This window comes from Lontra canadensis, unplaced genomic scaffold (genome assembly GCF_010015895.1).
Source record: "Lontra canadensis isolate GAN:19392208 unplaced genomic scaffold, GSC_riverotter_1.0 scaffold36, whole genome shotgun sequence".
NCBI classification, from domain to species: Eukaryota; Metazoa; Chordata; class Mammalia; order Carnivora; family Mustelidae; genus Lontra; species Lontra canadensis.
Window position 1 is genome coordinate 13996270 of NW_022631030.1, and position 27874 is coordinate 14024143.

The 27874-nt window shown below is 50.8% G+C and overlaps 1 protein-coding gene across 2 annotated transcripts in view; it reads left to right on the forward strand.

Moving 5' to 3' along the window:
- Positions 1-27874, forward strand: part of ST14 (suppression of tumorigenicity 14) — a 39693-nt gene that overhangs the window by 6245 nt on the left and 5574 nt on the right. The window contains exons 1-16 of one of the 2 annotated variants that reach the window (XM_032868934.1): positions 7327-7586; positions 16079-16238; positions 16561-16688; positions 16920-16990; positions 17753-17910; positions 18139-18174; positions 18437-18677; positions 20742-20881; positions 21196-21293; positions 22013-22122; positions 22214-22344; positions 23467-23571; positions 23832-23942; positions 24041-24154; positions 24458-24580; positions 25411-25597. In XM_032868934.1, coding sequence (XP_032724825.1) covers positions 16082-16238; positions 16561-16688; positions 16920-16990; positions 17753-17910; positions 18139-18174; positions 18437-18677; positions 20742-20881; positions 21196-21293; positions 22013-22122; positions 22214-22344; positions 23467-23571; positions 23832-23942; positions 24041-24154; positions 24458-24580; positions 25411-25597 — 1910 coding nt within the window. In that variant the 5' untranslated portion in view covers positions 7327-7586; positions 16079-16081. Of the gene's footprint in view, positions 1-7326; positions 7587-16078; positions 16239-16560; positions 16689-16919; positions 16991-17752; positions 17911-18138; positions 18175-18436; positions 18678-20741; positions 20882-21195; positions 21294-22012; positions 22123-22213; positions 22345-23466; positions 23572-23831; positions 23943-24040; positions 24155-24457; positions 24581-25410; positions 25598-27874 lie in introns of those variants that run through there. The other variant, XM_032868933.1, reaches the window with a different exon arrangement.

A 27874-nucleotide genomic window follows, 5' to 3' on the forward strand; every position in this document is an offset into this window, starting at 1 on the left:
AAGACTAAGATATACATATTTAGAGACAAGTTGGATAACTCAGATAAATAAAAAGAATTGAGAAGTGGGAGAAAGTGCCCTAGAAAGGCATTTTAATAATTTGGTATTGCCTATGCATTTCTCAAAAAGAAAAAAGGTGCTTCTTTTTCTGAATACAAAAGTTAGGAAGGTTTTTTTGTTTGTTTGTGTCAATCAATCAATTGATACAAACAAACAAAAACAATTTGTTTGTTTCTACAAACAAATGTAGAAATATGCAAACTAGAAAGCAAAAGACCTCTGAAATTTTTTCCCCTTGGTTTTATAACCCCTATAAATAGTTTGGCTTATATTTTCCCACAGTCTTTTTCTTTTTCTTTTTCTTTTTTTTTAAGATTTTATTTGTTTATTTATTTATTTGAGAGAGAGTGAGAGAGAGAGGGAAAGCCCCAGCATGAACAGGGGGAGGGACAGAGGGAGAGGGACAAGCAGGGGACCTGATGCTGGGTCAGGACCCTGAGATCATGACCTGAGTGGAAAGGCAGACGTTTAACCGACTGAGCCACTCAGATACCCCTGGGTCATTTATTAATTGTGTTGACCCATGCTGGAACTGTGGAACAAGACAGCCCATTTCTACCATCCTTAAAGAGCAGGTGGTTGACCTTGAGATGGTGAGAGGCTGGGACTGAGGGGTGTTTGGGGTGCTAGTGAACCCTTGAGAAGTCACCTGACTAAAACAGAGGAGGAAGGGCCCTCTTTGGGAGCCTCTCAGAGGAGACACCAGAGTTGAGTTTAGAGGAATGGGAAGTACCTATATTTTTTGACTCCCGCACCCCCCCATTTAACACTCTTAGAGGATGCCTGGATGGCTCAGTTGGTTAAGTGTCTGCTTTTGACTCAGGTCATGATTCCAGGTCCTGGGTTCGAGTCCCACATCCGGCTCTCTGCTGAACAGAGAGCCTCCTTCTCCCTCTCCCTCTGCCTGCCACTCCCCTACTTGTGCTCTCTCTCTGTCAAAGAAATAAATAAAATTTTTAAAAAATCTTAAAAAACACAAAACATTGTATCTTAGAGTTTTTTCATGGTATCACCTACCCTTTGAAAATCCATTTTTGATTTGTGCATAAGCTTTCATCAAGTGGCTATATTATCTTTTATTATTATTTATTTTTAGTATTTGTGTTAATTGAATGTATTATTGGACGATTAATGGAAATTGAGCCATCGGGATAAGGGAGGTAATTGACAAATGGCTGCTGTGCAGACCATGCCGGTCCCTGTTTGCATTATGCTGTTGACATCTGGACACTGTGTCTTCACGGGAATATTGTTACCTGGGAGGTTGCAGATGGCCAGAGGTTTAGAAAACACATCGTTTGAATCATTGAGGGGAACATGTTTAGCCGGATCAGGAGCAGACTCGGAGTAGGACTGCGTCTGGAGTCAAGGGCTGGTTCTATCGCAGTGCTAATGTGCGGGGTTATTGTGACGCTGACCGGAGAGCTTCCTAAGATTGGCAGGAAAGGAAAATACTATCCCCTCCCCCCAACTCTGGAAGGGATGGCCCTGGGAGCACAGATGACGTGGTGTCTACAGCCCGTCCCAGCTCTAGGAATGTGATTCCAAGGACACATTTCTAGGTTTTCACTTTCCTGTCCTTCTGCTTGCCGGGATTCTGGCCCCCAACTGTGGACTTGGGCCTCCAGGTGCCTTTCCCTCGGTGCCCTGCTTACTTACTTGCTTCTCCAAGCCTCTCACTCACACTGACCCTTCCTTTTATTGCTCTCTAAACGTTCCTGACGTGGCTTTGGGAATCTAGTCAGTTCCAGGAAGCGGGTGGGCTGGGGCTTTCCCTACCTTCTGCAGATCCCTGGGTGTCCCGAGGCAGCTGTTAAAAAGGGTTAACGGAAAAGCTATTGCACAGACCGTGGTGCCTGCGTGAAATACTACTCGGCAATAAAAAGAACACGCTCCTGGTGTCTGCGATGACTCAAAGGATTCTCCAGGGAATTTTGCTGAGTGGAAGAAGCCAGCGATCTTAAAAGATGTTATCCTGGATGATTCATTTCTATGACTTTTTTTGCAAGGACGACATTAAAATAGGAGGCTAGATGAGTAGGGAGAGGGCAGTGAGGAGGGGGACGTGGCTACGGAAGGGTGGTGGCTGGAGGACCCCCCTCCCCCGGCCATCAGTTATAAGGAACTGAACACACACACACACACCAGTGAGTCTGAGTAGAACGAGAACACTGCATAAGTGGGTTACATCAGCCTTGTGGTATTATGATACAATTTTACAAAATGTTACCGTTGGGGGAAACTGGGCAGAGTGCACAAGGGATCTCTCCTTGAGTTATTTCATATAACTGCACCTAAACCTAGTTCTCCCAATAAAAAAATGAAGTAAATGAAAAAAAAAAAAAACAAAAACAACAAGAAACAAAAAACATCAGCCTGTGAAATCAGAAGGCGGGTTCAGTGAGAAGTTGAGGAAAGAATGAAAAGAGTTGCATGGCGCTGCCCTCTCCTCATGGCTCTCTTGTTTCGCTTCAGGTGTAATCTCTGTTTGGGCTGCTCTGGGCGGATACATGTGCTCCCTGAATCTGGGGACTGGAGGCAGGAGGGGAGAGGGATCTCAGGAGATTAAGGACGAGGACTGAGCAGACAGGAGGAGGAGGAGCCTGGGGTAGGGCAGGGGCTGCTGGTGGCCTTCTTTCCCACCTGATCTGGAAGCAGAGATGGAATTCTCAGGTTGAATTACAAAAGAGATTGTGTCCTGGGGGGAAACACGTAATTGAAAGCAAGGAGAGAAAGAGGCTGGGAGAGTCCACACTTAGGTGGGCCTGCCCAAAGCCCGTGGCCAGGCCAGGGCTGACACTAGAGAGCTTAGGAGGCTGTCAACAGAACCCTGGGGCATGGACTGACCATTCTCTCCCCTTCCAGGTAGATGAAGGTACCTTGGGGATATGAGAATGGAAACTCTCCTGGGCCCTGGCCCCCCAGAGAGTCTCACCTTGCCCCCGGTAGGCTCCCCAAGTGTGGCTATGGAAAATGAGGTCCCTCAGTCAATCAACCAACCAACCAATCAAGTGCTACCTCTGGGCAAGGTCCTAAAGGGGGTTGGGGAGAGAAGTAGTATGAAGAAGAAACAGGGGTAACCTGGCCCCCTAGGACTGCCTGGTCTTAGCATGGCACTGGGGTATCGCTGATGCCAAGTGGATGGTACAGGTCATAAGGGAAGTGGGGTTCCAAGAGAAAGTACTGTGGGTGAAGGTGGTCCGTGCAGGTTTCCTGCAGGGGCGGAGCCTTGGGTCATGTTTTCAAGGGCAGGTGGATTTGGTGGGTGGTGAGGAGAGCAGAGCCATTCTCAGTGGGCAGGATGGAAACAGCTTCCCTGCTCCTTACAGGTGTGGGGGCCTCCTTACAGGCTGGGGGCAAGGTCAGAGGTGGGGAAAGTCAGCACTCCAGACCAGTGTTGAAGGGGTGGAAATGCATATACTGTGTTGGGCAAGCTGTCTTACCACTTGGCCCGGAAACCGGTTTTGTTGTAGGAAGAGTTTTGCAGAGAGTTCTTTAAGACAGCTCCTCTCTACACTTTGGTATGCTTGTCTGCACGCTGCGGGAGAAGAGGTGACAGCTGACCCCCCTGAGAAGCAGCAGGCTGTCCACCCCTTGGAATCTGGGATTCCGCCCTGCCACTTTTTAGCTATCTGGGTTTTTGATGTAACCCTCCTTTACACACTTCCTCATCTGGAAATGAAACCTACTTGTAGGAATTAGGAATAATCTGTACTTAAAATGCCTAACATGGCACAAAGATGCACAGAAATCACGACTATGTTTGTGGTGGCCCCTCTCCCTCTCCGGGAGCTGTGAGGCATGAGGACGATGGGGGTGAGTGCCCTGGCAACTGTCAGGGTGTCCCCAGGGCTTCTGTGGGCTTTAGCCCCTTTCCTGTAGCCATCCAGGAAGGCCTTGGGTTAGGTGTCGTCTACCTCTGTGGTTTGGAAACCTGTCACTGTCCTTGAAGGCAGTGATTCAAGGAATAGTCTGGACACCCTCTGGGTCCTGAGGCCACTTGAGCCAAGGTATTTATTACTTTATTATTTTGAGGTTCTGCAAAAAATTGCATTCAAAATGGATTTTTTTTTTTTAAGATTTTTTTTTTTTTTTTTTTTTTTTTTTGTCAGGGACAGAGGGAGAGAGCGAGCGAACACAGGCAGACAGAGAGGCAGGCAGAGGCAGAGAGAGAAGCAGGTTCCCTGCCGAGCAAGGAGCCCGATGTGGGACTCGATCCCAGGACACTGGGATCATGACCTGAGCCAAAGGCAGCCGCTTAACCAACTGAGCCACCCAGGCGTCCCACAAAATGGATTTTTAAAAAGATTTCCTTACTTGAGAGGGGGAGGAAGGGGCAGGGGGAGAGGGAAAGAGAATCTCCAAGCAGACTCCCTGCTGAGTACAGAGCCAGACATGGGGCTCCCAGGCGCCCCACCCCCAAGATCTGACCTGAGCCGAAATCAAGAGGCAGCTGCTCCACTGACTGAGCCACCCAGGCGCCCCTGGAATGGATTTTTTTTTTTTTAAGATTTTATTTATTTATTTGACGGAGATCACAAATAGGCAGAGAGGCAGAGAGAGAGAGAGAGGAGGAAGCAGGCTCCCCACTGAGCAGAGAGCCTGATGCGGGACTCGATCCCAGAACCCTGGGATCATGACCTGAGCCGAAGGCAGAGGCTCAACCCACTGAGCCACCCAGGCGCCCCAACGGATTTTAATGTTTTAAGAAATGTTTTGGAAATGACCGGAAACTTGATGTGCAGATGGAGGCCTAGAATGTAAGTAGATGGCAGACTTGATGGCCTTGCTAGGTGAGTCGCCGCTGGGCTGTGAGCGGGTGCAGAGGTCCCTGGGAAGGCTCTCTTCTCCCCCCAAGGCCAGTCCCTACCTTCCTCAGAAGTAGGGTGGGAGCCCAGACGGGAGTACGAGGCCTTACTGGTACTTTTTGTTTCAGGGGTGAGTGACAAGAGGGCAGGGGACATGGGCTACCTTTGAGGCTGCCTGGTTGTTTTGGGTGTTTCATTGTAACGTTTGAACTTGAACTCTGGCTGTTTGACCAGACCAGAGGGAGGAATGCGCCTCGGTCACTTTAGGCAGGTGGACGGACTGTGGGTGGAGAAATGAGAATCAGAGGGCAGTTGTAGGGAGGCCTCTGTCATTAGCAGGAATCAGCTAATTATGTTTTACAACACCTCTACTTAGAGGCTGTAAGCGGTTATTAACCCACTTTTTAGAGGGGAAAACTGAGGCCCAGTGAGAAATATTGGCCCCAGTAGCTCAGGGTTCTCAGGTATGACCCCTCATCCAGGTGATGACCAACCCAACCCTTCAAAAAGGAAGGAAGGGATTTGGATCTGGTGGTCCTGCCCTCTGTCTGTTTTCTGTTCCCTTGTGAGGTCTCGCTGCAGGAGTATGTGGTCCTGGCCCTCGGCTGTGTGGGAGGGTCTGGGAAAGGGACATGGTGTGACAGCTGCGGCAGCCAGATGCCGGCTGTGTGGGAACTGCTGAGTCTCTGTGTAGCCCACGGTGGCAGAGTCAGGCCCCAGGGGACTTTCCTTCCTGCTGTGACCAGGCGGGCAGAGTTGGGATTTACTTCTTTCAATAGAAACTGTTGGCTGTGGGTCGGCCTTTCTCTCCTCTAGACAGCTCGGGGTCACAGATCCACAGGTGATTCTGGTTCCTCCTTGGGGCTCTGAAGCCCCACCCATTTCCCAGCAGCTGCTTCTGGTGGGGCGGCTGAGGACAGGGACAGAGTCAAAGGGCAAGGGTGAGAGGGTTGGGCACCAAAAAGGCAGAAAGGTTTAGCGAGTACCCCACCTGCTGACCAGGCCTCGGCTGGGAATGCGTCACTCTGAGGTCTGGTGGCGGCCTTGGGGACTTTGGGGTGATGCTGATCCCCTCTTATGGGACCCATTGTGGGAGGGTCCCCGGGCGAGAAGCAGAGCCCAGTCTGTACAGCAGGTGCCTTGCGTGCAGGTGGTTTAAAATGGGGCGGGCGAAAGCCAACCTGGCTGGCTCCTCTCATAGCAACAGGAAGTGGGTGAGTCTGGCAGGCAGCCTCTGGGAAATGGCAGGTGGCATTTCTCCAGCTGTCAGGTTCCTAAGACTCACCTGGGTGTCTTGTTAAACTTCCAGATCCCGGGGCCCTGCCCCTGATCTCCTGAAATCAGAAGCTCCAGGGAGAGTGGCTTGGGAATCTGGATACTGGGCAAGCACTGTGTTTGCTTTATTTTATACTTTTATGATCTTTCATGACCTGACAAGCCCGGAAAATGCTAAAGTGGTAGGATCATGGGAACGGGAGCCTCTTGTGGGTTTCTTGAGACTCCTACCTTCTGTGGGATCGATTGGGTCAGTGTGGTGAGTGGGTGGAGAACTTCAGTGTTCCCTTCTCATTTGCCCTCTCGGTCATCCCATCATGAACAAGTCAAGTGTCCTCTCTGTGCTGGTCACTGGGAAGTCTCTGCCCTCGTAGCCTGTGCGTGGGCTGGGCATTCTCTGTCCACAGCGGCCAAGTTTGGAGAGAGCCCAGCTACGTAGGGACCCACCTCCCTTCCTAAACAGCAACTGGAAAAAAGAGGCCTTTCTCCAGGGTCACTCACATCTGGTGGGTCAGTTCTGTGCATGTCTGTGCTCAGCATCGCCTGGGATGACCACTATGGTGCTAGTGTTCGGAGGTCATTCCTTGCTCTGTCATCTCGGGTGACTTTGCGCAGTGCTGTGTTTCTAGGGACTTTGTCCAGGCTTGGACTCGAACTAGCATCAGGGGGTGGCCCTGGGGAATTATGCTGGCTTTGTCTTGCTCCTTGCAAAGGAGGGCTTCTTTGAGTGCTACAGAATACCTCCTCGCCTTGGAAAGCTATTGCAGAGGCTCTGGCTGTCCTTTCGTGCTTGGACAGTCTGAGGGATGTTCGCATAACTGTGCTGGTGGTGATGACACCGTGAGATTGGGACCCCTCCCATGAAGCCAGCCACCCTTGTCCTCGTCTATGGTGGGAGCAAAACACCTGTGTCTCCAGCCAGTGACATCACCTCTGCCCCTTGATCCTGATCTTCCAACAGCAGAAGCAGATGATCAGTTGTTGTGTGATGTCATCCCAGGACTCCGCGTGACTTCTTCAGTGTTTAGTTTCCTCCCTTGCCTTCCCATCAGGTCCCACCCAACTGTAGCCGAATGAGGAACAATCATCCAAAAAAAAAAAAAAAAAAAATCTAGCACGAAGGTTAACTCCCCCCCACCCTGTCTCCCGCCATCCGCTCTGATCGAAATCTTGTGTAGATTTTCGGATAGTCAGTGTTATTTTTGCTGTTTAAAAATGCACGCACTTACCAGTTGCTTGTCTCCAGTGAAGAGCACCTTCTGAGTTACCAGTGGAAGGTTCTGGCTTTGGGTTTGCTGGTCCCTGGAGCGCATGGGAGGGTGGGTCCTAGAGAGTTGGAGCCGGTGACAGGCACCCTAGGAGAAGATGCCTTTCAAAGTGGAAGGAAGTTTTGGTTGACTTGGACACCGGGTTTTGTTTGCTTCACATTCAACTTCAGTTACAGTGAGTTTTTACTTGATGGGAGTCAGGTGACGGCAAGAGTTTTCCCTGTGTCATCAGATACCTTCTCTAAGTAATTTTCTTTCGGACAGTCCCTGGATTTCTGTACTGTACCTCCTGGTCCCCTCCAGGAAGCTGGATGGAAACGGTGGTCGTCTCATCTTGTCCCTGCATCCTGTCCCTTGGGCTCTTCCCCTTCAGCCCTCCAGGTTGTCAGCATGCATGTGCTCCGAGCCCTTCATGTGCATCTGTCCTTTGGCAAGTCATTCCTTGCTCTCTTGTCTGAGCTGGCCTTGAGCCATCCTGTTTCTGGGGACTTGGGCCGTGATTTAACTTGAGCTGGCTAGTGGGAATTGGCCACAAGAGTTATGTGGCCTCTGTCTCTGTTCAAGCAAGCACCTGGCTTCCCAGCACTGAGATTGTGTGTGCACCTGCTGATGTGTTTACTTTTATGAAAGAGAGAAAGGAGAGGCAGGAGCAGGCACTGGCATACTTTGTCTTCCGTTGGTTTTATGGCCCTGCAGAGTGGTTGGTACATGTGGAGAGTTGGTTACGTATGCACTTAAGATCTAGTGGATGGGATCTTCCTGACACCCCTCCTCTGGAGGCTGATGGACCTAGGGCAGGTCTGAAACCCCATGTGCGGTGGGAAGGACATGGCTCTTGTCTCGGCTTTGCTGCTTTCCTGACCTCACTCCCTTTGTGACTTTGGACAGGTCACACTCCTTCTCTGTCAGCCTCAGTTTCCTTATAAATAAAGTGACTAAGTTAGGCAAGATGATCTCTAATATGCCTAAGAATGGAACTGAGAGTAGGGTTATAAAAGGAAGCAGTCTAGTTACTGATTAAACAGCATGTCTGGGCTGAGTGGAGCCCCAGAATTCACACTGTAGGGATGACCAAGGCCTTCCCATTGAGCCAGTCCCAATGCTGACAGCTTTGCTCTACAGCAGCGCTGGGGGTGGCCCCTGGGGTCCGCTGTCCATGCTGTCAGCTGCTGTTCCCTTCCCAAGGAGCTTGCTTTCCATTTCCCTCAATACCTGCATCCTGAGTTCCTGAAGCTGATCACACTGGGAGGTAGAAAACCAGGATCAAATCTGGGTCTGCCACCAAGTAACTATCGGTCTTGCTGTCATCATTTCTCCCTGCCTTATCGATAGAGTGAGAGTGATGGTGCCAGTCATGAATGATTCCAGGATTGTTTTGAGGATCTGGTAAGAAAATATTGTGAAATTACTCTGAAAATGGAAAATGAGCTTCATAAGTTATTATTTTGTTACATTTTATCTGACACATGTAAACATACACACACTGTATTCAGAGAGTCTTGCCGAAGCCATACTACTTTTTTTTTTAAAGATTATTTATTTATTTATTTATTTGACAGACAGAGATCACATGTAGGCAGAGATGCAGGCAGAGAGGGGGTGGGAAGTAGGCTCCCTGCTGAGCAGAGAGCCTGATGCAGGGCTCGATCCCAGGACCCTGAGATCATGATCTGAGCCTAAGGCAGAAGCTTAACCCACTGAGCCACCCAGGCGCCCCAAAAGCCTTACTACTTTTTCATTTGTAAACATGATTAGACTACCAGGGGCCATTGGGCATTTAATGAAAATCTACACCCTGAAAGAGAAAGGCAAAGACAAAGCCAAATTTCTAATGTAAATCAATTAATCAATCGATCAATTTAGTATCCTAAGAAAGAGCAAGAAGGTCATGTAGTCATAAAATAAGAAAAGACTGCTCTAAAAAGTAACCATCGAAGTATGAAACTTCAGTCTTGGAAGTGAAATATATGATTTTTGAAGTTAAAAAAAAAAAGATTCATTGCCTTTATAATAAGGCTTAAGATTAGGTGACACTGGTCCAAAAAGTTTTGTTCTTTTTATTCTGAGTCTTTTGCATTTTCCAATGTGAATTTCATAAGCACTACAGCGGTTTCTCCAAAAAGCCTGCTGAGATTTTGACCACGATGATATTGAATCTGTAGACAAATTTGAGGAGAATAGCCAAATATATTGGGTCTTCCAATCCATGAACATGGGATATTACTTGATTTATTTAGTCTTCTAAAATTTCTCTCAGCAGTATTTGGTATTTTTTAGTTATAGGTCTTGTTTTTCTCTTATTAGATTTGCCCCCTAAGTATTTCATGTTGTTGATGTTATTGTAAATAGTATTTAAAAATTTTTAAAATTTCTAATGGCCATTGTTAATATATAGAAATACAATTGGTTTTTGTGTACTAATTTTGTATCTGGTAAGCTGGCCAAACTCACTTAGTATTTCTAAAGCTTCTTTGATGTACAAAGCTACAGTAATGAAGACAGTATGGTGTTAGCATAAACATACATAAGGAGGTCAATTGAACAGAATGAATCTGGAATTAGACCCAATTAAACATACATAAAGAGATCAAGGGAATTGGATGGAGGCTGGGATACAGACCCACAAATATATGGACAACTGATTTAAAAAAATTAAAAAATAATTAAGAAAAAAATTTTCTTAAAAAGATTTTACTTACTTATTTGACACAGAGAGAGAGAGAGCACAAGTAGGCAGAGAGGCAGGTTGGGGGGTGGGAAAGTAGGCTCCCTGCTGAGCAGAAAGGCCGATGTGGGGCTCAATCCCAGGACCCTGAGATCATGAACTGAGCCGAAAGCAGAGGCTTAACCCACTGAGCCACCCAGGCGCCCCTAAGAAAAAAATTTCTAAGTAAGCTCTGTCCCCAACATGGGGCTTGAACTCACGACCCTGAGATCAAAAGTTGCATGCTCTACCAACAGCCAGTCAGATGCCCCTTGCACAACTGATTTTTGATAAAGATGCAAAGGCAACTCAGCAGACAAAGGATGGACTGTGCAACAAATTATAGTGGAAAAATTGGATATCCATATGAAAAAGGAAAGAAAAAAACAGAAAGAAAAGTAACTTTCGTCCATACCTTGCACCAAATAAAAAATTTTTTATTTCGGGCTCCTGGGTGGCTCAGTGGGTTGAGCCTCTGCCTTCGGCTCGGGTCGTGATCTCAGGGTCCTGGGATTGAGTCCCACATTGGGCCTGCTTCCCCTTCTCTCTCTGCCTGCCTCTCTGCCTATTTGTGATCTCAGTCTGTCAAATAAATAAATAAAATCTTTAAAAAAAATTAAAAAAAAACTTTTTATTTCAGAATGCATTATAGGTCCAAATGTGAGCCTAAACGTATTGGAATAAAACATAGGAGAATATCTTTGTTGTTTTGGATTAGGCAAAGATTTCTTAGTTACAGCACCAAAATCACAATCCATAAAAGAAAACCTTGACAAATTGAATGTCATCAAAATGAAAATCTCTTCTTCAAAAGACCCTGTTAAGAGAATGAAAATACAAGCTGCAGACTCGGAGGAGAATCTTTGCAAATTATGTATCTGTGAAAAGGCTTGTATCCAGAATATAAGGAATGAACTCTCAAAACTCAGTAATGTGAAGCTAAGCAAACCAATTTTAAAAAACTAGGGAAGAGATTCGAAAAGACACTTCTCCAAAGAAGACAAACAGATGGCAATTTAAGCACATGAAAAGATGCTCGACATCGTTAGTCATCAGGGAAAAGCAACATAAGACCACAGTGAGATGCCACTATACATCTATTAGAATGGCTGAAATGAGAAAGATTCACCATACCAAATGTTGGATAGGATGGGGACAATAGGAGTCCTCGTACACTGCTGATGGGAATGTAAAACTATACAGTCACTTTGGGAAACAGTTGGACGGCTTCTTACAAAGTTAAAAATACACCTGTTGTGCAAACTTGCTCTTCCACTCATAGGTATCTATCCAAGAGAAATGAAAGCATGTGCCAGTACGAGGATTTGTACAGGAATGTTTATAGCAGCTTTATTTGGAATAGCCTCAAATTAGAAACACCCCAAATGTTCATCAACAGATGAATAAGTAAACAAATCGTTGTATGTACATATAGTGGGATACCGCTCAAGAATAGAAAGGAACGCACTGTTAACATAATAAACCTAATATTGTGGCTGAATCTCAAAATATTGTGCTGAGTAAAAGAAGCCAGACAATAAGGAGTACATGCTGTATAATTCCATTTTTATAAAGTTCTGGAAGAAAGCCAATTAATCTTCACTGATAGGAAGCAGGTTAAGTGGTTGCTTTGGGACTGGAAAGGGAATCAGAGAGCAATGGGAGGGAAGGGCCAGGAGGAAACTTTTGAAGATGACAGATATGTTTATTATCTTGATTGTGGTGATGGTTTCATGGGTGTATATATATATGCCAAAAATTGCACATTTTAAAAATGTACAGTTTATTTTATGTCAACTATATGTCAGTGAAGCTATTTTAAAATTCCATAGAAGGTTCACAAGAGTAAGTTTAAAAAATCCCAGAATAGAACCAAATGACAAAGAAATGTAAAATATGAGAGGGGGAAAAAAACACCAGGGAGAGATGCAAAGGATCTCCTCTATCCTTGGTGTCCTGAAATTTCATTGTGATATGTGTAGTTAAGCATGCTTTTTCGTGTATCTTTCTTACTATTCAGTGAGCCCTTTGGGTTTAAAGATATGTGCCTCTCTTTAGCTCTTGGAAATATTCTTATAGTATTCTTTGATAAACTCCTGTCCAGGTTCAGGAATTGGGCTCAGGCTACGAGATAGAGGAGAGCTAGGGATGGGCATTGTTATAAATTCCCAGATCCCCACTTTGATCACAAACAAACATACCCCTACCCCACTAGTCCCCCATAAGGGATGGGAAATTGATTTCTCTAGACTTGAGGACACTAGGTACAGAGGAGGGCTGTAGTGAGGGGTGACAAATAATCAAGGGCTTATTCTCTCACGTGTTTCAGAATGCCAGTGGCTGGGCTTAAATCGGTCTATCCAGAAGATTAGAAAATTATTCTCAGGAACAATTAAACCATCCCATAGAAAAGATAGAGCTTAACAGTTGGGAGTGCCTAGTGAAAAAAAAAAAAAATCTGGCTAGCCACTTAATTGTAGCCTACGGTGAAGCCACTGGTGGCAAACCACACACACAGAGCTTCCCAACTGCTTTTAGGACCTCATTCCTAAATGTGTGAACAACCTAACACCCTGAGGCATTTGGGGGAAGTCTTCAACATGAAAAAGAAAGTAAAAAACAGAAAAGGTACTCAATAGCAATATAAAGATGAGAAGATTTTGCATTCCAAATTCAGAGAACAAGAAAGAAGAAAATTCAGAGAACAAGAAAGAACCCTTGGAAGTAAGTTAACAGCAGAAAAGAAAAACGCATTGGAAAAGTTCAAAAACAGCGAGATGGGGGTGCCTGGCTGGCTCAGTTGGTAGAACGTATGACTCTTGATCTCGGGGTTGTGAGTTTGAGCCCTGTGTTGGGTGTAGAGATTACTTAGAAAAAACCCAATGAGATGTATAATAGCAGAGAAAGGATAAGTAGAGGATCAATTATCGGGAATTGGAGAAAGACTAGAAATAATACAGGCACACTTGGGAGATATTGTGGGTTCAATTCCAGGTCACTGCAATAAAGCAAATGTCAACAATAAAGCAAGTGAGTGAATTTTTGGGTTTCCTGGTGCTTATAAAAGTTTGTTTACACTATACTGTAGTCTCTTAAGTGTTCATTATGTCTAAAAAAAGTATATGCCTTAATTTTTAAAGTACTTTATTACTCATAAATGTCAACATCATCTGAGCTTTCAGTGAGTTGTAATCACTGATCAGAGATCACCATAACAGATCTAATAATGAACAAGTTTGAAATATTTTGAGAATTAGCAAAACATGACATGGAATCTGGGCATGAGTAAATACTGTTGAAAAAGTGGCAGTCCTAGACTTGCTTGACACACGGTGCCACAGACCTTCAATTTGTAAAAAGTGCATTATCTATGAAGTGCAGTAAAGCAAAGCACAATAAAACAAGGTATGCCTGTACAAGAAAGTTTCCCAGACTGAAAGATACGAATTTCCAAATTCAAGGAGCAGGTGGAGAGAACACAGCACAATGAAATTTAACGACCCAATTCAAAGCACATCCTCAAAGCTTTCAGAGAAGGGTAACAAATTATGAATAAGAAATAATGATTTGTACTTTATGTTATTTCTCAAAGGCAAAATTGGAAGCTAAAAAACAATAGAGCCTTCAAAATTTTAAGTGAAAATTATTTGAAACCTATAGTTCTATACCCAGCTAAACTATGAGTGAATGTGAGTACAGAGTTAAGATACTCAGAAACATGGAAAGTCTCAGAAATTTTCCCTCTTGGGAAGCTACTGAAGTATGTATTCCACCAAAATGAAGTAAGCCAAGAAAGAGGAAGACATGGAATTCAGGAAGTAGGGGTTTTAACACAAGAGGGAGAGGAAGGAAATTCCCAGGGTCATACTGAAGGAAGTTCCAGACACTAGCTATAGGAAAGGGGCAGAGGGCTGTCGGAGGGAAGCGCTCAGGAAAAAATGAAGTGGGAGGTTATTTGACAGACTTTATATGTGGAAGATTAAAGGGTATTACAGAGCTCTTAGATTGTATAGAAAGACCTGGGTATATGTTAAAAAAAAAAAAAACCAAGTAAATGAATTTTGCAGCGGGAGAAACAAATTAGTTGTACTGGGAAGGAAACAATTGTGAACAATATTTTCAAAGACTAATACAGTTGACTTCTGAAAAACAGGGGTTTGAATTGTGTGGTCCCACTTATATGTGGGGTTTTCTTTTTTTGATAAATACAGTATAGTACTATAAATGTATTTTCTCTTAAGATTTTCTTAACATTTTTCTCTAGCTTACCTTATTGTACAGTATGTAATACATATAACATACAAAATATGTGTTAATCAGTAAGCCTTCCTGTCAACAGTGGGCTGTGAGTGGTTTTAGGGGGAGTCAAAAGTTAGGGGATTTTTGATTATGTAGGAGGTGGATACCCCGAACCCTCCAAGGGTCAGCTGTAATGAAAATATAGAGTATGGATATAAAACAAAAACAAAAACAAAAACTTTAGCCCTTTAACTATTGGGAGGATGGGCGAGACAAAGAGAAAGAAGGATATTGAATTTCACATTATCATAATAGGAAGTCAGATGCTTGTATTTTAAATAGATGAATCGAGAGATAGTGGTATTTAGAAATATGGAGATAAATTCCACCATAAGCAGATCACGAAAGCATTTTAAATGGTTGCCTCTGGGCTGTGTTTCTTTCCTTTTTAAAAATTTATTTTATTGAGATATAATTGACATAAAGCATTATGTAAATTTAAGGTCTAGGACATGTTGATTTGATATGTTTGTATATTGCAGTATGATTACCAAAGTAGAGTTAGCTATGGGGTGTGTTTCTGTATGCAATATTAAAGTCACAAAAATAACCAATTATGAAACAGAAATATAGTATCCAGGGTGGCAGGAATGGGGAGACTCTTTGAATGGTGAAGTTAACAGATGATGCTTAAATGTGACAAATCAAGAAATGTCAGTTCAAGCACATCGTGGAGAGCCTGAGGTGGACACCAGAAGAACCACATCTGGACTCTGTTAACATGACCTCATCTGTGGAATTTGGGGGTGGGGGCTATTGCTTTTAGCACATACCCCTTTGGAGTGGGTCTGAGGTAGCTAAAGCTGGAAGGGCAGGGCTCCTCTCCGGGGTTTCGGGCAGATAGTCTGTGTGTTAGAGTGCCGGAGAGCTTGCCTTTCTGTCACCATGTGCCTGTGGACACCCCACCTGCCACAGTCACGCTCCTGTCTTCCTCGGGAGCCCCTGGCCGGGAGGAGCCTAGGTAAGCCACCGTTCTATTTGTGGGAAGTTTTGCTTTTCCTGCTCTCAGGGTGAGCGTGGGTGTGGATTCTAGTAGAGACCTGGCCTCGCATCACCTTGAGTTTCCGGACTGGGACACCTGAGGCGAGAAACAGAGTGGCTGCTTCCACAGGGGCGTGGCAGGGCGGCCCGGGTCGACTGCCTTTTTACTTTGGGCTGGTTAAACATTGGCAGAGCGACGCCACTGGGTAGGGTGTACAGTCTCTGTGTGGCCCATGGGCTCCTGGCCCCCACCCCCCCACCCCCTCCGTGATCGGTGGGAAGTGAATCTGTAGGGGCCCCCTGCACCACACCCCAGGGCTGTGTCAGCCCTGGGGGAGGGGCTGCCTGGAGAAGCTGACACGGTGGTGGCCCCGGGCTCGGCCTCTTCTCCCTGCACTCGGGCATCCACCTGCGTCAAAGATGATTCATGTAAGTGGAGAGCCTCCATGACTGGGTTTAGACAGCCTGTTTGTTTGATTTTCCTTTAAACTACATCCTTAAGCAATAACTGTGTGGCACTGCCCAGACACGGGGATGCATGGATGAGAAGGCCACTTCTCCTTTCTCCTTGCCCTTTTCCCCAAGCTGGACATTAGGACGGATAATCATGCTTCCCGGAGCAGGGCGGGGAGGCTGCTGAGGTGAGGGAGTGTGTCTGAGCTGCATTGCCTTTCTCTGTTCAGAGCATGAACGGCATTGAGGAAGGCGTGGAGTTCTTGCCAGTCAACAACACCAAGAAGGTTGAGAAGCGGGGCCCGAAGCGTTGGGTGGTGCTGGTGACCGTGCTGGTTGGCTTATTCTTGCTTTCTCTCGTGGCTTGTTTACTGGTGTGGCACTTCCAGTGTGAGTAAAGCCGGGGCTTGGCTCTGGAGTGGGTGATGTGGGGGTGGCTGTACCTCCCCTCTCAGTGGACAGGGGCAGGGGCCATTGGTCATGGACAGGAGGGAGAAAATGGAGGGTGCAGTGGGGGGCTGTGGGGAAGGGTCCAGGGCTCTGCCTCCCTGGGCTCTTTGAAGCCATAAGCGACAAATGCTGGCCCAGAGGCCCATGTGTGCCCTGGCCCCTCCTGGCCTTTGCTCCCCAAGGGTTGCTGAGGGCAGCTTGAGGACCGTGGGGGTGACGGTGTCACTTCTTCTGACCACCCTCCTTCTCTGGTCTCCTATAGACCGGAACGTGCGAGTTCAGAAGGTCTTCAATGGCTACTTGAGGATCACAAATGAGAACTTTCTGGATGCCTATGAGAACTCCAACTCCACGGAGTTTGCAAACTTGGCCAACAAGGTGAAGGAAGCGGTGAGTCCGGCCCCTGGGAAGGGAGCCCTGTCCCTGCTGTCCACTCTGGCACCCCCACCATCACCTGGCCTGGAGGGCACGGCTCCCCTTCCTCCCAGATCCCTGGCTGCAGGTGGCTCGGGCTTCCAGGCACCGGGGAAGGGGGCCCAGGTCCCCGGAGGGAGAGAGCAGGGTGGAGGGGGGATTGTTGCCTCTCTCTGGCCTGCTGCGAGCCTTCTCTCCTTCCCTCAGCTGAAGGTGCTATACAGTGGGGTGCCATCCCTGGGCCCCTACCACAAGGAGTCGGCCGTGACGGCCTTCAGGTGGGTGCTGGGGAGGAGGCTGTGGGGTCGGTGCTGTGTGGTGGCGGTGGGGGGTAGCCTGCAGACTGCGGGGTCTGGCTCGGGGAGCAGGGTGCCGGGCCCGTTCCTTCCTCAGCACACACTGAGTCAGGCTGTCTTCCGGGCAGGGGTGACCACGGGGGCATTGCCAGGATGATACGGGTGAATGAGGCAGCGTGTCTGCCACAGAAGCCACTCAGTAACGGTGGTGACCGTTCGTTCCTTTTCCAAATCGGGCTTTGGAAGGCGTCCGTGAGCCTTCATGTTTTCCTTGCTCACCCAGCCTTCAACACGCTTTTTTAAAAATAGACTTTATCTCAAAAGTGCTTTTGATTTTGTCAGTTTAATTTAATCCTTACGAATGCTGTGCGGCAGGTGGCATCCTCATCCCCTCTCCAAGATGAGGAGACAGACTCCAGAATTTGTTACTCAGGGTGCCCAAGCTAGTGGGAGAGCCAAGTCCACGACCCAGGGCCGTTTTCCCAGTCCTAAACCCTATCTGGCCCCACAGCACGGCTGGTTGGGTGGGAGACGTGAGAGGAGAGGGTGAAGGGGCATGATCTAGGGCTTAAGGAATCAAAAGGTGGGGAAGCATAAAAGAATCCGGGGTGGGCCCCCGCCTAGAGGATGGTCTCCTTGGGGGCCTGAGCTGTCCTGTCTGTGCCCGGCATCGGGGAGAGTGGGGGGACGGGTGGTGCGCCAGGGCCCCCCGCCCCAGCACCTCAGGCTCGCCCTCTCCCCCAGCGAGGGCAGCATCATCGCCTACTACTGGTCCGAGTTCAGCATCCCCAAGTACCTGGTGGAGGAGGCCGAGCGCGCCATGGCCGAGGAGCGTGTGGTCACTCTGCCGCCCCGCGCCCGCGCCCTCAGCTCCTTCGTGCTGACCTCCGTGGTGGCCTTCCGTGAGTACAGGGACGCTGGGGGTGGGCATGTGTTGGGCCTGTCTTTGGAGGAGCAGGGCCAGTCCCTGGACTGTTGGGGGGACGGTTGGGGGAGCAGCACTGCCGAGCCAGTGCGCGGAGGGGAAGACGGCCCGCCCGCCAGCCCGGCACCTCCCTCTTGGGGAATAAGGAAGCAGGAAAGAGGAAATCGACTGTGTCAGTAAATACTTTATTCTCCTTGTTCTTCAGCCACTGACCCCAGAACAGTACAGACTGCCCAGGACAGTAAGTTTCGTGCCCTCCTCCCAGAGAAGAAGAGGGACGTGGCCAGATGCCCCTCAGTCACGGGGGTCCCCCAAATCACACACGCACACACCCGCCTCTCCCAGGCCACGAGAAGCCCCCTCTTCGGTGTCTCCGGGTCCCGGGAAGCCTGGGACATCTCAGAGGGGCCAGGCCTGGTGGCCCCACCAGGGAAGCCCCGGGCGGCTCACCCCTGCCAGCTGTGCCCAGCGCTATCCCCACAGCCTCTCTGTCTCCCACGCAGACAGCTGCAGCTTCGCCCTGCACGCCCGGAGCGGGGAGCTGACCCGCTTCACCACGCCCGGCTTCCCCGACAGCCCGTACCCGGCTCGGGCCCGCTGCCAGTGGACCCTGCGGGGGGATGCCGACTCTGTGCTGAGCCTCACCTTCCACAGCTTTGATGTCGCGTCCTGTGATGACCGTGGCAGTGACCTGGTCATGGTGTACGACACCCTGAGCCCCGTGGAGCCCCGTGCTGTGGTGCAGTGAGTGTCCCAGGGTTGCAGAGGTGGGCTGGGGGCTTTCTGCAGAGGAAAGCCCAGCGTGGGCCGGAGATGGACTGTGGGACTCGAGGCCCCTGGGCACTTTCCAGGGTATAGGGATCAGCAGAGCCGCTCAGAGGCAGTTTCATCAGCCATGGTCGGGGTGAGGAGCACTCAGTGGCCCCTCGGTGCCCGCGAGCTGGGTGTGCTTCCTTTCCTCGCCAGAGTGGAGGTGCAGACCCCACTTTATTAGACTCACTTATGTTGAGGCTGATGGCTCAGGAGATGGCTGCCCATTGAAAAGTTAATTTGTGGGCGCCTGGGTGGCTCAGTGGGTTAAGCCGCTGCCTTCGGCTCAGGTCATGATCTCAGGGTCCTGGGATCGAGTCCCACATCGGGCTCTCTGCTCAGCAGGGAGCCTGCTTCCTCCTCTCTCTCTCTCTCTCTGCCTCTCCGTCTACTTGTGATCTGTGTCTGTCAAATAAATAAAATAAATAAAATCTTTAAAAAAAAATTAAAAAAAAAAAAAAAGAAAAGTTAATTTGTTCTGACTGTTTGCAAGAGGAGGGACAGTCCCCAGGTGCGAGGCCACATAGTCCCCAGAGTCCATCAGGAAGCAGAGGGGGCAGGGGGAGGGGTGGAAACGGCGAAGGCCTTTGTCACGGTTTCTGGGAAAGGCCAGGCCAGGCCGTGTAGGCAAGGTTTAGGATTGGCTGGTTCAAATAATTCCAGTGGGTTCTGGGGCACAACACAAGGCCATCTCTAGCTGTCTGGTACCTGGTTGTGGCGTGATGAGGGCTGGTGGACAGTCACCTGGAGGGGAGAGCCCCATGGAGGAGGCGGTTGGGGTGTGTGGGCTCTGGATTGAGGGGTCTGTACGTGTAAGGCTTGCGCAGGGGTGACTTTTGACTCTCTCTGGTAATTGCCTAGTCCCGGGAGGGGCAGTGTCGCCAGAGCCAGCAAGTCCCCAGCCTGCGGCCAAAGCATCAGGACCACAGGAAATAAGGAGGCGTTGTATACGTGCTGAGGTCGTGGGGCCACCCGCAGGCCCCCTGCCCCCCGCCTGGATGGAGCGTGCCTCGCACAGCGCTGTGGGTGGGGGTGGGCTGCCCCCTCCTCAGCTCTCCCTGACTCAGTGGGCCAGAGCCTTCCCTCGCTGTCTGCGGAAATGAGCACGGCAGATGTTCTGTGATAAATAATGGGCTAGAATTCCGGCTCCGGACAGGATAGAGCCATCTGCCGCCACAGCTCAGCAGCCAGGGCTCCTTTTCCTGTAAGGTTTTCCCCTCTCTCGTTTATGAATCGTGCAACAAAATCAGCATGTGGCTCTGAAGGGAAGAGCTGGGAAATCGGTGGGCACACAGAGCTCGGATCTCAGTCACGGTCTCACTCTCTAGAAGGAGTCTCTGTGAGGCTTGCGTTGTACGTTCCTCCACACTTTTTCCTGTGCATGGCTATGTTTGTGTGTGACGTAAAAATGGGATCAGAGGGCTCGTTTGGTTTTGCTCTCTGCTTCTTAAAACTGAAGCATGTCATGGTGCTCTTTCTGAATCAGTAAGCGCGCTTCTATCATTTGTGGTGGCTGTGTGACGTGGCATTCTCGTGTGAGGGCAGCGGGACACCGTCCTTGGCTGCGTGGGTCGGGGTGCCGGGGGCCTGAGGTTTGCGTCCAGCCCCACCACTTAGTCACTGTGGATCCTTGGGCAAGTTACTTCTCCTCTCTGTGCCTCAGTTTCCTTGTCTGTAAAGGGGGGATTTTAGTATTTACTTAGTAGAGCTGTTAAGAAGGACACTGAGTGCACATTCTGTTCCTCGGCGGTGTCAGCGCTGTTACTGTTATTAGTTAACGCGTAGCTGAATGGCTCTTCTGTGGTCCGGCATTCGAGGTTGCAGAGTTTTTGCTGTTTGCTGAAAAGACAGTCTCACAACTAAATCCTTACTCAGGTTGTGTATGCAGGGGGGGCTTTGAAGTGACCCCACCCTCGGCCTTTTGTGGATGGGACCAGGGTTCCGGGATGCCGGGGTTCTTAATGCTGTCAGTAACACGTGCCCTTTCTGCCCCCACAGGCTGTGCGGCACCTACCCACCCTCCTACAACCTGACCTTCCTCTCCTCCCAGAACGTCCTGCTCGTCACATTGATCACCAACACCGAGCGGCGACACCCTGGCTTTGAGGCCACGTTCTCCCAGCTGTCCAAGCTGAGCAGTAAGGAGGGGCACGGCAGGGCGGAGGGAGGATGGGTCTGAGGGGCTGGCCCGCGCCCACGAAGCCCAGGCCAAAGCCTTTGGTGGGTGAACCGACCCAGGTCAGTGACAGAGGTTGGCGGCTTAAGCCGTGGGGCCTTTGGCCTCTCGTGTGGGTCGGGAGCCCTCTGTAAAGTGTCGGGCTCCCCGCACTCAGGCCTTCCAGCAACGGGCTGCGGAGCGCATGGGTGCCCTGGTGTGTAGCGTGAGAGACGGGCGGGCCGGCTCCGCCAGGGCCCCCGGGTCCTCGAGCCTTTCTCCTGCCTTTCCTTTCAGGCTGTGGAGGCTCCCTACGTGGCACCCATGGGACATTTAGCAGCCCCTACTATCCAGGCCACTACCCGCCCAACATGAACTGCACGTGGGATATCCAGGTAGGAGGCGGTAGGGTGCCCGTGAGAGCAGAAGGTGGAGGGAGGGAGAGGGGGCTCGAGGGGGAGGGAAGAGGGGAGGAGAGAGGGACACTCCAGGAAGGCAAGTGAGGAAGGGCAAGGAGAGGGAGATGGGCTCCCTGACCAGCCCATCCCCAGGATGCCAAGTTTCTAAAGCCTTGCAGGGTGGGGAAGGGTGGGGCAGGGTCGGGGAGGGCCGATCTCAGTAATGCCCCCGCAGACTCAAATCCTAGTTCTTGATCGGTGGCTGCCTGAGGGACCTCGGGCCGGTAGCTTCACCTGTTAGGCCTCAGCTTGCTCCTGGGTGAAGGGAGAGTAACAGTGTCTGCCTCTCAGAGGTGAAGTCACAGAGTGTGTGTGGAGAAAGCACTTGCTGGATGGCAGTGGGACGGAAGTCTTGCTGCCTGGGGCTCCCCCTCACTCCCTCCAAGTCAGAGACCCCGCTCTCTTTCCTTTCTTCGGTGATGCCGGGAGGACCTCTGGTTTTTCTTGCCTCTGAGTCCAGAAGTTCTTCCAAAGGTCTAACTCGAGTCCCTCCTGCCCTGTGTTCCGTATTGCCAATGTGGGTGGTAGAGAGAAAAGCGCAGTGGCCGTGCCATGTGCCATGGTCACCCCAGTGCCCGTGGCCAGCAGCCCACGCATCCCTGGGTTTAGGAGGAGGGAAGGACGCAGCAGACCCCCAGCAGCATCTCCCTTCTTAGGTACCCAACAACCAAAATGTGAAAGTGCTCTTCAAGCTTTTCTACTTGGTGGAGCCCAACATTCCCCCGGGCTCCTGCCCCAAGGACTACGTGGAGGTCAACGGGGAGAAGTAAGTGCCCTGGAGCAGCTGGAGCTGGAAGGGAAGGGGTGCCCCAAGTCCCTCCGGATCCTCCTCTTACCTCTGACCATGGTCCCCATAGGTACTGCGGAGAGAGGCCCCAGTTCGTGGTCACCAGCAAGAGCAGCAGGATCACGGTGCGCTTCCACTCCGATCAGTCCTACACCGACACGGGTTTCCTGGCCGAGTACCTCTCCTACGATTCCAGTGACCGTGAGTACACATCTCTAGAAGGAGGAACCTGGCTGGAGGGACCGGCCCGAGATGACCCCTCTGTTCTGTATCTTCCCAGCATTGTGTTCCCCTGATTCTGAGATCCCGAGAATGAAGGGTGCATATCACTCAGGTGCCTTTTGGAGGGATAAAAGGAAAGGCTGCCATAAATGCATTTCTTGACAAAGGTGAACAGTGAATACTGCTACAGGCTGTGCCCTCGAGTCCCTGTGGGAGGCACTGGAGCCCAAGGGCCCCCCAGGTTCCTTGGGGCCATCTGTCCCTGTGTTTCAGCAGGGCCACACCTCTGGAAATCCGTGCCTGTCTTTGTGGTCTTTTAGCCACAAAGACATTGGGGAATAGCATAGTAGTTCTGAGACACGTGAGAAAATCCTGGGGCAGGAATCGTCACACGAGCCACTCTGGGCTCTGAAAATTCTGCCATCTCTACGTAAGAGATGTGGCGGTTCCTGTGGCTTTCAGTTTCCCTGCCTGCTGTGTGCAGACCAGCCGGTCCCTATCCACGGGGACTTTTTGTTTTGGCCCCACGTCAGAGAGTAACCTTTTGGGAGACCTTTTAACTATACACGAGAATCCAAATTTAAGTTAGAATGCACCGGCACGGCTCACCACCTGAAGTACACCTGGCCGGCAACAGGGCCAGCGCACAGGTGAAGGCCCCGCCTTCCGGAACAGGCTCATCCCCACCTACCCGCAGCTCTGTCACCGGCCCCACAACATCAGGTGGCAGACACCTTCCAATTTCAGAAACATGGAAATGTGAGAACAGCATTAGAATTACGGAAATCTTGGGCTGCCATTTGACACTTGGGTAGGACACCTACATCAGCTATTTGCTGAGCTAGGTCCATGCCGGGCAAGGCGAACCTGGCACTAGGGGGGATGCGGCTGGCCAAGGACACGGGGCAGGAGAATCGAGTGCATACCCAGCCAGCCTGTCTCCATTCTGCAGCTACCTGGGGTTTGGTCACTGGCGGTCAGGAGGGGCCCCTCACTGTGGGTCTGTGGCTGGCCCTCCCGGGGCGGCTGTAGGTGGAGGGCAGCCAGCATGGGAGGGAAGGCTGGTGCTCGTGGACTTGAGGCCTGCCCTCTCCCCTGCAGCGTGCCCGGGCAAGTTCATGTGTAACACCGGGAGGTGTATCAGGAACGAGCTGCGCTGTGACGGCTGGGCTGACTGCACGGACTACAGCGATGAGCTCAACTGCCGTGAGTCCCCTCTGCCTGCGTGGTGACCCATTTAGACCTCATGCCCCATCCCCCCTCTGCTGTTCCGGAGGCTGGCCTTCTGTTGCAGCGGGCAGTGGAGTGTTCCTGCAGTGCCGGGCTCAGCTTCCATAGCCAGGGGCACCCTGGGGTCCCTGGGCAGCTCTCTGGTCGCCCCTGCTTCTGTGGGAAGCAGTGAGCAGTGACTGATGTCAGAGCGAGGGCTCAGAGCCTCGCTGACTGTGGCCCCTTGTTCCCATCAGAATGCAACGCCACCTACCAATTCACGTGCAAGAACAAGCTTTGCAAGCCCCTCTTCTGGTTGTGTGACAGCGTCAACGACTGTGGGGACAACAGCGACGAGCTGGAGTGCAGTGAGTGTGGGGTGGGGCTGCCTGGGCCACCCTGCGGCCCACCCTCAGCAGGGGGCATCATCAAGCAGCTGCTGAATGTTGGTGCATCCTGTCCCCAGGCTGTCCAGCTCAGACCTTCAGGTGTGGCAATGGGAAGTGCCTCCCCCAGAACCAGCAGTGTGACGGGACTGACAACTGTGGCGATGGCTCCGATGAGGCCATGTGTGACCTCGGTGAGACCTGGTGGGAGCAGGAAGGAAGGAAGCAGCTTTGAGCACACTCACATCTCAGGGTGTCCCAAATTTAATAAACACACACCACCCTAGATGTGAAATGTGATGAGAAAACGCATCAGTGGGCGGGGGGGAGAATCTTCCAGAAGGTGGAGAGCCTTTGGCGAGGCTGGGAGGACATGGCATGAGTGTGGAAGGGTGGGACAGGCTTGATGAGGGGCGTCAGGAAGATGGGTCATCAGGTTTCTGGTTGGGTGCTGCAGAGGAATTGATTCCCTGCCCCTTGGACTCCTTCTTGAACAGTGAGAACCGTTGCCTGCACCAAACACACCTATCGCTGCCACAACGGGCTCTGTTTGAGCAAGAGAAACCCTGAGTGTGATGGGAAGAAGGACTGTAGCGACGGCTCAGATGAGAAGGATTGTGGTGAGCAGGGCTGCTGCATACTGTTGTGCAGGTTGTTCACTGTGCAAGGCACACACAGAGGTGGAAATGTATGCAGTTGTTCACTGCATACATGTTGTGCAGGTTGTTCACTGTGCAAGGCACACACAGAGGTGGAAATCATGCCAGTGTCTCACTCATCCAGCTCTGCCCTGGTGAGAGGGTGTATCTGTCTGGGGGAAAGGATGACTTTGCTGACTGGCAGAGAGGCACTGTGGTCCTGGAGGCAGGGCCGGTGGCCACCAGCATGTCAGCACCTCTGTGGCAGAGCTGATGTCCTGGCTGAGGTGCTGGGCTGGCCCCTGCTCTGTGGACCTGGCCATCTTGCCTGGAGGAGAGAGGACATGGCCTACCTGAGCAGCCGGCAGGTTTTGCCCCCACTGCACCCATGCATCAGTTTGTGGCCTCGTGTGTGTTTCAGAAGCATTGGCCTGAGGTTATATCTGAGCCCAGCTATAGCCATTCTCTGACTTCACGTCGCCCATCCGCTCTTTCCTGGGAGCTGTGCCTGTCAGCAGTCAGCGAGGAAATCCGGGCAAATGACACTCAAATGAAATCCGAGCAAACCAGCAGATGTCGGAAGGCCTCAAAAGCATTTGGGCACGGATGGGGAGCAGGGAGTGCAAGGGTTTTGGGTTTGGAAGCAGGGAGAGGGGCCGGGGACCATCCGTGGGATCTCTGAGTCTAGAAGATATTTGTAGGGGGTCCCACCCAAAGGCGACTGCCTCCCATGGCCTCTTGCTGAGCCTGGGGTGGGCCGGGGGCTGGTGCCCCACCTGGACTCTGACCTGTGCGTTTTCTTCTCCGCCCAGACTGTGGGCTGCGGTCGTTCACCAGGCAGTCCCGGGTGGTCGGGGGCACGAATGCGGACGAAGGTGAGTGGCCCTGGCAGGTCAGCCTCCACGTCCAAAGCCAGGGCCACGTGTGCGGGGCTTCGATCATCTCTCCCAACTGGATGGTGTCGGCAGCTCACTGCTTCATCGATGAGCGAGATTTCAGGTGGGCCGCTGGGCGGGAGGGGCTCTCCTTGGGTTTTCTGGGCTCGGAAAGCCCCTGTATGTAAGTCATGCCGGAGCGGATGGCGCTGAGATAGGATCGGGCGGAGTGGCAGACCCCCCAGGATGGGGCTTAATAACAGTAATCATGAGAACAGACCCTTGTTGCGTGCTCCCTCTCTCTCTGTAAAGCAGTATCGTACTGCCTCTCCTACAGCCCGGTTGGATGGGTCCAGTTACATCCCCATTTTACAGAAGCGGGGGTTCACGGAAGTCAGGACCTGTGCTCATGAGTGTGCCGCTGGGAGTGGCACGGTCAGACTCAAGCCCGGGTGTGCGGGGTCCAAGGCGTGCGTGGTCAGTTTGTGCACAGGGCCGCCCCGGGACCGGTTCAGACTCCCCGTGAGCTCTTACACTTGGGGCCCTGAGAGTAACAAGCATGTGCTCCTGGAACCCTGAGCTCTGCCGGGTGTCCTGTAGAGTGCCCCGCATCTGGGTTTGTCCGCTGTTCTTGTCATGATCAGACTGCGCTTCTGGGTGTTTGGAAGGAACATCACATGCTGTCACAGGCACAGGACACCAGCCTGACTTATCACTGGTAACGTGAATCCTTCTAGGGTGGTTGAGGGAGTGTTTGCCAGGCTGCCTCACAGTGAAGTCCCCCTTTCTTTATTTTTTGGAAGTGAGCCAATGTGGAATTCTTCTGTGAGGAAGCTTTGTCCCTTCTCTTCCATTTATTTATTTACTTAGCTATTTATATTCATATGGGCGCACGCGCATCCACGTTTCTTCGGATTGTAATCCAATGCCATGACGTGACTTTGTTGCTCAGATTGTTCCAGATTTGACCGTTGTCCTCTCTTCCAGCGCGGTTCCCGTGTCCCTCTGATCTGACCCCATCCTTTTGTTCTTTTCAGCCACTTCCATGCTTTCTGGCCCTACCAGGAGTTCTAGGCTCATCTATTTTCCCCAGCCCAGGGCTGGAATGAGACACTACCCACTGGGAATCCTGTTAGCAGGGAACAGCGAAGCTGGGACCCTCCGTATCCTGTGTTACTGTAATCCCACTGCTTCTAGACCCTCAGCAAGGCAAGCCAGGATCTCCATGTGTGGTCCCTGTGCCCTCCATTCCTTCTCCCTCTTTCTCTTGCTTCATCACTCTCTCATTTCCTCTTCCTTCATTTTCTTTTCTTTTCTTTTTTTTAAACATTTTATTTATTTATTTGACAGAGAGATCACATGTAGGCAGAGAGGCAGGCAGAGAGGTGGAGGGGGGAAGCAGGCTCCTCGCTGAGCAGAGAGCCCGATGCGGGGCTCGATCCCAGGACCCTGGGACCATGACCCGAGCCGAAGGCAGAGGCTTTAACCCACTGAGCCTCCCAGGTGGCCCCCTTCATTTTCTTTTGATCATCAGTCTTCCATGAAGTAATAATGCAGTGAATGCATTTGACACCCCATGCTGTTACTAGCACCAGGGGACAGAGATGAGTAAGCCTTCTTCCCCACACTTCTCAGGCTTCCCAGCATGGGGAGAAGAGATATGTGACCCGTGCTCGTGCACACACACGTACATGAGCGCATGGCAAGTGCTGTGTGGGAGCTGGGTGTTACCTGGCCCAGCGTGTGGGAGTTGAGAATTCCCACTCCCTCCCCCCTGGGGCGGGGGTGGGAGACTTAGGAGTGCTTCTGGGAGCAGGGGTGTCTGATACGAGTGTTGAAACATGAGAGTGTTTGCAACTGGACGAGGTGACGCAGACCTTCCAGACAAAGAAGGGTGTGAGCGGAGGCAGGTGGGTGTGGAGTGTGCAAGGATCTGGAGTGCAGTTACTTTGGACACATTTCTGAACTGGCAGGTGCTTGCAGGGTGTTGCCATGGTTAAGAGTAGAGGCTGCCTGGATTCAGTCCTGTCCACAACTCATAGCTGTGTGCTCTTGGGCAAGTCACTTAGTCTCTGTGTGTCTGAGTCCTCATCTAAAAATGGGCAGCCCTACGTTGAAGGGCTGCCTGGCATGACTTGACGTGTCAGCACTGAGAAGGGAGCTTGGTGTGGCTACCACCAGCGCCCTCCCAACCACCCGCAGTCCCCGGGCTCCTCTGTGGGTGTACCTCCACACCTGGTCTCTCAGTTACTGGTGAGTGTGTGTACCTTCAACGACTAGAGATTAAGTCTGCTCATATAGTCGAAGGCTGTCCTAGACCGAAGAATGTAGACTGGAGAGAAAAGACCACCATGGCAGGCTTAATGAGGAAGCTTCGAGAAAGAGGGGCTGGGGTTGCTGG